The sequence below is a fragment of the Pristiophorus japonicus genome, chromosome 16 (assembly GCF_044704955.1).
Source record: "Pristiophorus japonicus isolate sPriJap1 chromosome 16, sPriJap1.hap1, whole genome shotgun sequence".
NCBI classification, from domain to species: domain Eukaryota; kingdom Metazoa; phylum Chordata; class Chondrichthyes; family Pristiophoridae; genus Pristiophorus; species Pristiophorus japonicus.
In genome coordinates this window covers 50,600,484-50,612,990 of record NC_091992.1, presented here as the reverse complement: position 1 = coordinate 50,612,990, position 12,507 = coordinate 50,600,484, and the positions used below count along the sequence as shown (strand labels likewise).

The 12,507-nt window shown below is 48.5% G+C and overlaps 1 protein-coding gene across 1 annotated transcript in view; it reads left to right on the top strand.

Annotated features, from left to right (window-relative positions):
- hip1 (huntingtin interacting protein 1) overlaps positions 1-12,507 on the top strand; it is a 308,542-nt gene that overhangs the window by 253,567 nt on the left and 42,468 nt on the right. Inside the window, exons 16-18 of the mRNA XM_070857288.1 lie at positions 4,595-4,711; positions 5,791-5,892; positions 8,937-9,131. Of these exons, the coding sequence (XP_070713389.1) occupies positions 4,595-4,711; positions 5,791-5,892; positions 8,937-9,131 (414 nt within the window). The remainder of the gene's footprint in view (positions 1-4,594; positions 4,712-5,790; positions 5,893-8,936; positions 9,132-12,507) is intronic.

Sequence of the window (12,507 nt, the reverse complement as noted above, 5' to 3'; positions counted from 1 at the left end):
GACTTTATCGTCGATAAATGATGGGCAGAAAATTATTCCCTACTTTGAAACTGGGTTCAATCATTTTTTTCCCCAGTTTTCTCCCTCCCTTTCCTGAAGTTGCTGACCTTTGCAGGGACAGGGTTGTGAGGCAGCTTGCCAACATGGTCATTCTTCTAGTTTGAGCTTAGATAGCTGTAATGTATTTTCTTCGTGGGTTCTTTGCTTAAGAATGCATAGCAACACTGTGTTATTAAGAACTAGTTGGCTTATTAGTAAAAGGCTTAACAATCATACTACACATTACCAGTTCATCCACCAGGCTCACAACCACCTGCCTCATTGTGGCTCCCCCGCACCCAACTGGCTGGGGTTTTATTGAGTCTTGTGAGCATTACGTGACTGGCTAAGCCACTCCCAACTCAACAGCTCAACCAACCTGCAAACATACTCACAGGGGCATACATTACAATGCTGAAGATTGGCAGTGAACGGGAATGATGCATCAGCTTAGACCGAGACTGGACCGATTCTGCTCTGATGTCCACATGTTCCACTCGGGATTATTGGGTAATGAACAGGTTCCCCCCTCCCCCAAGCCCAGGGGCAGTGAAGTTCAATGTAGCATCCTAAGTACTGGCATGGTTGAAAGCGGATGATTGAACATAAATTAAGGAATGAGCCTGGGGCCTTCCCATTCAATAGGACCCATTACTACATCAAGTGGCGCATATACCGAGCCGTCAGCAGACTCGCCTCAATTAATTTGGATTACTCAGGGCTAATGGGGTTAGTGGTGCAGCAGATTGTGCTGTCATCTGTTTTCAGCTGGTGTGATGAACACGTGATTGATTTGGGTGTGAGGCTTTCCCTGTAGTTCGGTATCACTCAGATTCAAGATGAGCCCATCATCAGTACAACACCTCGGGCAATGCTGCATTCATTTTAGGGCCATTGTTGAGATCTTCAGAAACGCAGTGATCCCATTGTTAATTCAGTGATCCTGTCGATGGTTCAGCGATCCCGTCGATAATTCAGCGATCCCGTCGATGGTTCAGCGATCCCGTCGATAATTCAAGCGATCCCGTCGATAATTCAGTGATCCCGTCGATAATTCAGCGATCCCGTCGATGGTTCAGCGATCCCGTCGATGGTTCAGTGATCCCATTGTTAATTCAATGATCCCGTCGATAATTCAGTGATCCCGTCGATAATTCAGCGATCCCGTCGATGGTTCAGCGATCCCGTCGATGGTTCAGCGATCCCGTCGATAATTCAAGCGATCCCGTCGATAATTCAGCGATCCCGTCGATGGTTCAGCGATCCCGTCGATGGTTCAGCGATCCCGTCGATAATTCAGCGATCCCGTCGATGGTTCAGCGATCCCGTCGATGGTTCAGCGATCCCGTCGATGGTTCAGCGATCCCGTCGATGGTTCAGCGATCCCGTCGATAATTCAAGCGATCCCGTCGATAATTCAAGCGATCCCGTCGATAATTCAAGCGATCCCGTCGATGGTTCAGCGATCCCGTTGATAATTCAAGCGATCCCGTCGATAATTCAGTGATCCCGTCGATAATTCAAGCGATCCCGTCGATAATTCAAGCGATCCCGTCGATGGTTCAGTGATCCCCTCGCTGGTTTAACGAAAGCTAACTTGATAAAGCTAATGGCAAGGTTTAGTTTTCTTCCTGGATGGTGCTTGTTCTCTGTCTGTCTCTATTATGCTGCTGCTTCTCTATCGCAGACAGCAGTCCTCCTCTGTGCTGTGGGATAAGAGAGTCTGAGGGTCAAGGTTGTGATCCTCTTGCTCTGAATGGCTCTGTTCCCATTATGTGGTACTTTGACCCACTGAGTCATTGCAGGAGCCGGAATAGTATCAGAAAATTAGAAGACGTGGCCCACACAGTGATTCCAGAGATATGGAAATCAGTCCCACATTTAACTGTGGCAGCATTTTCTTCCTTGGTAAAGACAGATGCAAAGTACTCGTTTTGTACCTCAGCCGTGCCCTCTGCCTCCATGCGTAGGTCTCCATTTTGGTCCCTATCGGCCACAGCACTTATCTTACTACCGTTTACTATTTATAGAAGACTTTTGGATTCCTTTTTATGTTAGCTGCCAATCTATTCTCACTCTCTCTTTGCCCCTCATTTCCTTTTTCACTTCCTCTCTGAACTTTCTATATTCAGCCTGGTTCTCATTTGTATTCTCAATCTGTTATACGCCCCCTTTTAATGCTTCATCTTTCTCTCTATCTGGCTTTGGCATTTCCCGCTTGTGGGAATGTACCTTGACTGTACCCGAACTATTTCCTCTTTAAAGACAGCCCATTGTTCGATTACAGTTTTGCCTGCCAATCTTTGATTCCAATTTACCCGGGCCAGATCCATTCTCGACCCATGGAAATTAGCCTTCCTCCAATTAAGTATGTTTTACTCTAGATTGCTCCCAGTTCTTTTCCATAGCTAGTCTAAACCTTATGATACTGTGATCACCGTTCCCTAGATGTTCACCGACTGACACTTGCTCTACTTCACCCACCTCATTCCCCAGGACCAGATCCAGCAATACCTCCTCCTTCATTGGGCTGGAAACGTACTGAGCAAGAAAGTTCTCCTGAACACACTTCAGAAATTCTTCCCCCTCTCTGCCCTTTACACTATTACTATCCCAGTCTATATTAGGATAACTGAAGTCCCCCATTATCACTACTCTACAGTTCTTGCACCTCTCTGTAATTTCCCTGCAATTTGCTCCTCTATATCTTACCTACTAGATGGAGGCCTATTGAATACACTTAATAGTGTAATGCCATACCAATTATTTCTTAACTTTAACCAGATCGATTCTGTCCTTGACCCCTCCAGGACATTCTCTCTCTCCAGCACTGTAATATTCTCTTTAATCAATACTGTCACCCCACCTGCTTTCTTTCCTCCCCTGTCTTTCTTGAACACCTTATATCCAGGAATATTTAATACCCAATCCTGCTCTTTTTTGAGCCAGGTCTCCGTTATCGCCACAACATCATATTCCTATGTGTCTATTTGCGCCTGCAGCTCACCAATCTTATTTACCACACCATGCATTCACACACATGCACTGTAAACTTATCTTGGACTGTCTTATATTCTCTCTTAGTCTGACTCCACCTAATACCGTACTATTTCTTACTCGAGTGCTATTTGTCTCTCGTCCCTCTTTCTACTTATGTCGTTGATATCGATTATGTACCACGACTTCTGGCAGCTCACCTTCCCCCCCCCCCCCCCTCAGGATGTTCTGCCATTCAGTGACACCCTTGACCCTGGAACCAGGGAGGCAACATACCATTCTGGAATCATGGCTGCAGAAATATCTGTTCCCCTAACTATTGAATCTTCTATGACTATTGCTTTCCTGATCTTCCATCCCCCCTGGACAGCTGAGCCATCCGTGGTGCCATGTACTTGGCTCTGGATGTACTCCCTACAGGAACCATCGCCCTCACTGAATACTGATTGGAGAGTGAGATGCACTCGGGATTCCTGCACTACCTGCCTGGTCCTCCTTATCTGACGGTCACCCATTCCCTCTCTGCCTGCACACTCTAATTCTGCGGGATGCCCAGCTCTTGAAACATGCTATCCACGTAGCTCTCAGCCTCATGGATGCACCGCAGTGACGCCTGGAGCTTGAGCTCCTCCAGCTGACGACACTTTCTCCACATGTGATTGTCCAGGACACAGAAAACATCCTGGAGTTTCCACATGGCAGAAGATACACATTCCACAGGACCAAGGTGCCCTGCCATGCCTCTACTTAATAGACAATTAATTAATTAACAGAAATAAACTTGAGACTGAAAAAGAAAATCGGCAGTTACTCACCGATCAGCTTCCCTTGTGCTGGCGTTACTTACCTCGTTCCCTGACGCTCGCACTCTCTCCCGCCTCAGCTTTTAGGCCTACCTTTATCTCCAGCCGCTCCTTCTGCCCTCCCTCGGGTCTGCTCCCGTGCCTATTAACTTAGAGACCTTGAGTTCTGTGGTTCCACTCCTCCTTCTCAGTTAGACGTTTTAAATGCCTTCCTCATCTCCACCGAATTCCTGTGCTCACCAAATTACTCCACTCTGCTTGCGATCCACTCCATTTGCGTTCTCCCAGCGCTGTGCTCAAGCTCATATACATACTTGAAAAGGAAATATTTGCAGGGCTATGGGGAAAGAGCAGGGGAGTGGAACTAATTGGATAGATCTTCCAAAGATGCGGCACAGACACGGTGGGCCAAATGCCTCCCTCTGTGCTGTATGATTCTAGTAAATTCCCCAGCGTACTTCACAGGGAAATGATTGAAGGGAGAGAAGAGACATGAAGATGAGGAGAGAAATGGTGAGGTGGAAGAGTTTAGGGAGGGTGTTTAGAGTGCATGGCCAAGATTGTTAAAGAGCTCACACAGGCCACTTGAGAATGATGAACACTGAAGCTTTGAAGGCCTGCAGAAAGCTGCTGTTGAGTGTCTCTGGGCCAAAGTGAGCTGTGAATGTGTTCGGTTGCCCTAGTGATACTTGAAAGTGCAGACGGATTACCCGCCCATTTCCCTGACTGGCTGCCCCTGCTCTTAATTTTTACAGAACGCGGAGGTAACAAAGCAAATGACATTGATTCGTCAGACGCAGGAGGACATGGAACAGGTGAAGAAAGAGTTGGAGGAGTCCGTGCATCGGCTGAAGGAAGATATCCAGCAGAAAGTAAGTGCAGTAGCTGGCCGGATCACAGTGGATCAGGAGAAATTCCTTTCCACTGTCGTCTGATCTCAGGACCAGTGTAACCTTGAAAGCTGGTGTACTAATTCCAATCCAGCTCAGTGCAAGACTAATCTTGGATCTCTTGTATTATTTCTGTGGGGTTTTTAGTAAGTCTTTTTCCTCCCCTCATCCCTCTAAAGGTGATGCCTCATTCTGGAGTACAGTTCCACCCATTGTCCTTCATTCCCCAGTCCCTTGCCACCTCTTTCCTCCTTTAAGACGTTCCTTAAAACCTACCTTTTTGACCAAGTCCTAAATTCTCCTCCTCTGGCTCGGTGTCAAATTTCACGTTCCCGTGAAGCACCCTGGGAAGATTTTGCTACGTTAAAGGCGCTATATAAATGCAAGTTGTTGCTCATTTGTGAGCTTGGACGCAGAGTGTTGGCTGGATGTTCGACTGCAGAAGGTTAGTGTCAAACCCAATCCTGCCCTCAGCCCATGGCACCTCTGGCACGGGTTGCTGGATAGTGATGTGGATTAACAATCCTGCCCGATTCCACCCACCTTACCTGCAGCACAAGGCCAGGACACTGAAGTGAAACACATCCCTAGGTGAGATCAGCAAACTGAGCACAGACCAGGAATTGGAGATGGCTCCTTCCCGATCTGTATCGACCATTGCCACTTTCAACAGTATATTTACCAACAGTAGCATCCAGATTTGTGGAATAAATTATCAAGCAACCAATTGAAGTGCAGAGTATAAATATTTTAAGAAGCACTTAAATGCGTTTTTGGAGACCGATGGGATTGAGGGATATGGTGAGAAGACGGATGGGTGGGGTCGCTTTCGGAGTTCTAGGTTTAATGGTCCTGTTCCCAAAAACTGTTGAATAAATACACGTGTTCACTGGTCACGTGGGCAATGGATTATTTCATCGGGGAGTTGTCCAAAAGGGAAGTTTTGTCTGAGATTAAAGTCTGTCTTTTCTGTGAGTTTGCAAGTCTTTTAAAACACGTGAAATCCCAGGCAGTTTGATGGGTCGGAGGAGCTGATGGATTTCTCTTTCCTGTAACTCTAGGCTCAGGAGCAGACTCGGGTGTTGGTGTCCCTGCAGCAGGAGCTGAAATCCAGGAATGAGGAGGTGGTGTCGCTGAAACACTCGCAGGAGGACTCTCAACAGGTGAGCTTCCAAATACATCCCTCCGAGATTAGCGGGCGGAGGCAGGAACTCCTCGCTCCATATGCTTAGTCCAAGTGTGTGGTCTTCAGGGACAAAATGACCCATTGTGAAATGATTCAGACACTGGCTCTGTGGAACTGGGCCGTACAAGTCAGGGGATCCCAGATTCGATTCAGTGCTATTTTGTTGAGTTACCTGCCCTCAGTAGGAGTAGAGGTTGAGATATTGCAAACAACCTCAGTACCCCAGGGTAGGAAGGGGCAACATTGACCAAGGTAGCTGATCCAGATTACTATATCCCTGCTGGAAAATCTTGCGTGTGTGTGTGGGTTGAGTGAGGAGAGGAATAGTGTTGGATATGATGTTCCCCATGGTCGAATGCCCTGATAACAATTACAGTTAAATGTAACAATTCCCCCACTCCCAACTTGATGGGAGTATGGGTCAGATGCAAGGCGACAGCACACTAGCACTAATTCTTCCATGGGGATCAGTGAACTTGCCCTTCTGTGTGTCCTTACTTTCTCTGGCTGTTTTTGTTACTCTAAAATCTCCATGGCTCTCCTCAATTAGGAGCTTGCCCTTAAACCTGCTCCCGTTGTATTACAGGGCTTTTGGAGATATACAAGGGCTTTTGGAGATATACAAGAACATTTGAAGGTGGCGACCCCTCTCCTGTTTCCCTGTCCTTAGAATACGGAGATTAGGAGGGAGAAATTGGCCTCCTTTGCGCCTCGCGTTAGCGCCTCCAGGGGGTGATAACAGGGCGCTAATGGCTTACCGATCGGGCACAGCAAAATTACCGACGCCTGCGAACTTCTATGGCGGGTTAGCGCTGGCGGTTAAACTTACCGCCTCGATCTCCTGCGCCCTGGAGATTGTGATGTCATCTGGTGCACAGCTCCCCATTATCGCCCCGGATGTAAAATTCCCTTTCGACCCCCCCCCCCTCGGGTGTCAACAACAATAGCTGCAGGAGGCATTGTCACCTCGGCTGGCCGTTTGGGGAGAGGTAATTAAAGGCAGTGGTGATCAGGTAGGCCGAAATGTTATCACCCTAGTGTGCTGTTTTTGAATCTTATCGATCCCGCAATTGATCAGCCCAGTGCTTGGGGCTACTCTGCACGTATCGCAGGTGATGTCGACGACCATTCCCATCCTTAGCCTCCAAATATCCAATAGCATTGGCCCTTCCCTTTAAGGGAGGAAAGGAGCCTGTGAAAGCAGCAGCACTGCACAGGACTTTGCGCTAAACCGGAAGTTTGCGTCAGAATCAACTGCGTATCGTCCAGCGATACTTTTGCACCCCCACAAAAGTTAGCGCCCCAAACGGGTGTGACACAATTTCTAACCCTAGGAGTCAGCTATGTGAGGAGTGATGGAAAGGAGGCAGCCTTCTTGCTTCCTGCGTGCAGCAACTCCAGCTTCAACCGGTGGTGCTGCATTTTAAAGAGAAACAGGCAGATCGTGTTCAAAAGATAGCAATTCAGTGTTGGAGAATCGTTTCGGGAAGGAACGTGATCTCTGAAACAGTGACCTCAGCCTTTACTGAGTGGTGTTAGCAGCCCACATGAGATCATTCTCCTGATTCTCATGTGACTGAACCGAACATGGACACCCAGCTGATAAAATGACGGTTCAGTTGCAAGCATCAGCAGTTTCTACAGTGAGTGATGTTTGCTGAATCAGGCCTGAAACTTGCTTTCAGATCCCTACAGAAGTTGGGTTTTGTTTTTGTAGCTGTGTGAGGCTCCAGGATGGAGAAAAACACACAATTATTTGTTTTGGGAGTGGAAAGAGAAGGAAGCATTGCTTAGGTTGGGGTGCGGGGTAATGGCAGGGGAATGGGCTTCATTCACCGATTTACCTGACTGAAGGACGTTTCATAAAAGTAACCTGGATACATTGTCTCATATATCTGTCTGACTGATTATCTATATACATTAAAAAATGGTTAAATGAACTATGAATTTTGCCAAGTAATTGATTCACTTAACCATTCTATTCTTGTATGTAAACAGAAAATCCTGGAAACACTCAGCAGGTCAGTCATCATATGTAGATGGGGCTAAAGGGGTTAAATTATGAGGCCATAGACTAGGCTTGTGTTTCCTTGAGTATAGAAGATTAAGAGATGATCTAATCGAGGTGTTTAAGATAATTAAAGGAATTGATAGGGGAGATAGAGAGAAACTATTCCCTCTGATGGGCAGTTCAGAACAAGAGGGCATAACCTTAAAATTAGAGCTAGGCTGTTCAGGGGTGATGATAAAAAGCACTTCTTCACACAAAGGGTAGATGAAATCTGGAACACTCTCACCCTAAAAGCTGTTGAGGCTGGGGGTCATAAGAACATAAAAAATAGGAGCAGGAGTAGGCCATTCGGCCCTTCGAGCCTGCTCCGCCATTCAATAAGATCATGGCTGATCTTCTGTCTCAGCTGTACTTTCCAAAGTCACTGTATAGCAGTCAGGCTGAACGTTCCCCTCCAAGCAAAGGGCACCGAGACCAACAGCTGTCGCCACCTAACTTGGTATGGATTGGGGATTAATTGAGAGATTTTTAGGCAAGGGCATTAAGGGTTATGGAATTAAGATACAGATCAGCCATGTTCTAATTGATTGGCAGAATATGCCTGAGGGACTGAATGGCCTACGCCTTTTTGTATGTTCCTAATTAGTAAGAAACTGTTAACGTTTCAGGTCTATGACCTTTCATCAGAACGTTCTATATTTTACCAATTTTACCTCTTGTACCAAGTTTGGCAAGAAGCTAACAAAGGAATATAAACTGAATTGTAATTACCGTGCCGGGTAAATGGTCACACAGTTGTTATGGATAATTTAAAGTGTATTTAGGTAATTTGCTTCATTATGATATACATATTACAGTGCAACGTAACAAATAAAATGCTTCAAAGAAAAGGGCCTTTTAAAAGAGATCAACAGGGATTGATACATGTCAAGAATTTTTAAAAAAGTATTATATTCGTTAAAGTTTAAAATGCTTCCTTACTTTATTTCCCGTTTGTCATGCCCTACTAGACGAGCACAGTAATGGTATCAACAATCGAATCCCTGATGTCAGAAAAGACAGCACTAAGTGAGGCTGTGAATCAGAAGGAGAGCACGTTGATTGTACTGCAGGACGAGCTGGAGCAGCTGAAGGAGGCCCTGACAGCAGAGAGGGATAACACCAGCCGAACGGTCGAGGGACTGCAGAACCAGCTGAATGAAAAAGTATGCAGAGTTGCTCTGGTCAGGCTTCAAGTGTCAAACCAAATTCAGTGTCTGATGAAAATCTGACAACAGAAACATGGGCACCCAGTTGCGTTACACGCTGTTGGCTGTGCTGCTTGAGTGGGGACACCCTGTTCTTCTTTGGATAGGATCTTTAATATCCACTAGAACAGATAGACAGGGCCTCAGTTTAAAGTCTGACCCAAAGGACAACACCTCTGCCAATGCAGCACTCCCTCAGTATGGCACTGAAGTGTCTGCCTGGATTATGTGCTGAAATCCTCAGTAGTGAGAGTGATGCTTCTTTCCATTTCTCTCAGTCTTTCTCTGATGCTTCTGGTTTACATCGTCAGTTTGGAGGTAATTGTGTGCTGTGGGCCCAAATAACTGGGAGCTGAATGAGTCTGCTCACGCTCATTTCACACAGTACCCTTACGTTGAGGAAGCGGATACGTGCATCCCATCAATCCGGGCTGGTTTCAAATTTGGGATCCAAAATCAAGTCACAATGTCTAACCCACTCTGGCACCCAGTCCTCCACTGCCCCTTTATTTAAAAAAAAATAATTTTGTAATAATGAGAGAGGAAGTATTAAGAGGTTTAGCAGCTTTGAAAATGGATAAATCTCTCGGCCCAGATTAAGTGTATCCCAGGCTGTTAAGAGAATCAAAAGAGGAAATAGCAAAGGCTCCGACGATCATTTTCCAATCCTCCTTGGCTACAAGTGTGGTGCCGGAGGACTGCTAACGTTGTACCTTTGTTTAAAAAGGTAGAAAGAGATAGACCGAGTAATTACAGGCCAGTCAGCCTAACCTCAGTGGTGGGAAAATTATTGAAGAAAATTCTGAGGGGCAGAATAAATCTTCATTTATGGTAGTGTTTTAAACAGTTCAAGCATAACCCCCCCTGCTCTTATATTCTATGCCTTGACTAATAAAGGCAAGTATTCCGTATGCCTTCTTAACCATCTTATATGGCCTGCTACCTTCAGGGATTTGTGGACATGCACTCCAAGGTCCCTTTGTTCCACTACATTTCTCAGTGTCCTACCATTTAATGTGTATTCCCTTGCCTTGTTAGCCCTCCACAAATGCATTATCTCACACTTCTTCAGATTATATTCCATCTGCCACTGTTCTGCCCACCTGACCTGTTGATTGATATCTTTCTGCAGTCCGCAGCTTTCTTCTTCCTTATTAACCACACGGCCGATTTTTGTATCATCTGCAAACTTCTTAATCGTACCCCCTACATCCAAATCATTTGATGTATACCACAAAAAGCAAGCGACCTTGTACTGAGCCCTTCGGAACCCCACTGGAAACATCCTTCCAGTCACAAAAACACCCATCAACCATTACCTTTTGCTTCCTGCCTCTGAGCGAATTTTGGATCCAACTTGCCACTTTGCCCTGGATCCCATGGGCTTTTACTTTCGTGACCAGTCTGCCATGTGGGACCTTAACAAAAGCTTTGCTAAAATCCATAGACACATCATACACACTGCCTTCATTGACCCTCCGGGTTATTTCCTTGAAAAATGCAATCATTAGTCAGACACGACCTTCCCTTAATAAATCCGTGCTGACTGTCCTTGATTAATCCGTGTCTTTCTTAATGTAGATTTATCCTGTTCTTCAGTACTTTTTCTAATAATTTTCCCACCACTGAGGTTAGGCTGACTGGCCTGTAATTACTCGATTTATCCCTTTCTCCCTTCTGAAACAACGGTACACATTAGCAGTCCTCTGGTACCACACCTGAATCCAGAGAGGTTTAGAAAATAATGGTCAAAGCCTCTGCTATTTCCTCTTTTGCTTCGCTTAACAGCTTGGGATACATTTCATCCGGGCCTGGGGACTTATCCACTTCCAAAAGCTGCTAAACCCCTTAATACCTCCTCTCTCTCTATGTTTATTTCATCTAATATTTCACACATTTCCTCCTCGATAGCAGTGTTTGCATCGCCCCTCTCTTTTGTGAAAACAGATGCAAAGTATTCATTAAGGACCATACCCATATCTTCTGCCTCCACACACAGATTACCCTCATGGGGCCCAAGTTTCGGGCCGCACCTAAAACGGCGCAGCCCAGACCTGGACGCTCGTTTTTTGCGCCACAAAGTGCGCCTAAAAAAAACTCACCTATTCTCCGGCTCCCTGCAGGTCCTCTGGAGCTGGGCGTGGCGCAGCATGAGCTGTGGGGGGCGGAGCCAGGTCCCTGCGCTGAAAACAGTGCCGGGACCTCTGCACATGCGCGCTACAGTGGGCGCGCATGTGCAGTAGCTCCAGGCGCCCAAAACTGTGTGGGAGAGGCCCGAAGCACGCAGCCCCTAGCCCTCGCCGAATGGCCTCACTGGGGCTGCGTGTATAAGGCTCACCTCCCACCCGACCCGACTTGACTCCCGCTCTCCGGACCGGACCCGACCCCCGCCCCCGCAAACCCGACCCACCTCCGCGCCCCCCAGCGACCTCCACGACACTCTCCCCCCCGTCCCCGCATCATCCCGCATCCCCCCTCCCCCTCCTCCCCCTCCTACTCTCCTCCCCTCCCCCCCTCTCCCTCTCCTCTCCTCCCCTCCCCTCCTCCTCCTCCCCTCCCCTCCTCTCCTCCCCTCCCCCCCTCTCCTCCCCCCCTCTCCTCTCCTCTCCTCCCCTCCCCCCTCTCCTCTCCTCTCCTCCCCTCCCCTCCTCTCCTCCCCTCCCCTCCTCTCCCCTCCCCTCCATCTCTCCTTCCCTCCCCCCCTCCTCTCCTCCCCTCTCCTCCCCTCCCCCCTCTCCTCCCTCCCTCCACCCTCCTCTCCTCCCCTTCCCCCTCCCCTCCCCTTCCCCCTCCCCCCTCTCTCCTCCCCTCCCCTCCCCTCTCCTCTCCTCCCCTCCCTCTCCTTCCCTCCCCTCTCTCCTCCCCTCTCCTCTCCTCTCCCTCCCTCCCCTCCCTCCTCTCCTCCCCTCCCCTCCTCCCCCCTCCTCTCCTCTCCTCCCTCCCCCTCCTCTCCCCCCTCCCCCCTCTCCCCTCCCCTCCCCCTCTCCCCCCCCCCTCTCATCCTCCCCTCCCCCTCTCATCCTCCCCTCCCCCTCTCCTCTCCTCCCCTTCCCCTCCCCCCCCTCTCCTCTCCTCCCTCCCCCTCTCTTCCTCCCTCCCCCTCTCCTCTCCCCCCCCCCCTCTCCTCTCCTCCTCCCCCCTCCCCTCCTCTCCTCCCCCCCCCTCCTCTCCTCCACCCCCCTCCTCCTCTCCTCCACCCCCCTCCTCTCCTCCACCCCCCTTCTCTCCTCCACCCCCCCTCCTCTCCCCCTTCCCCCCTCCTCTCCTCCACCCCCCTCCTCTCCTCCACCCCCCTCCTCTCCTCCACCCCCCTCCTCTCCTCCAACCCCCTCCT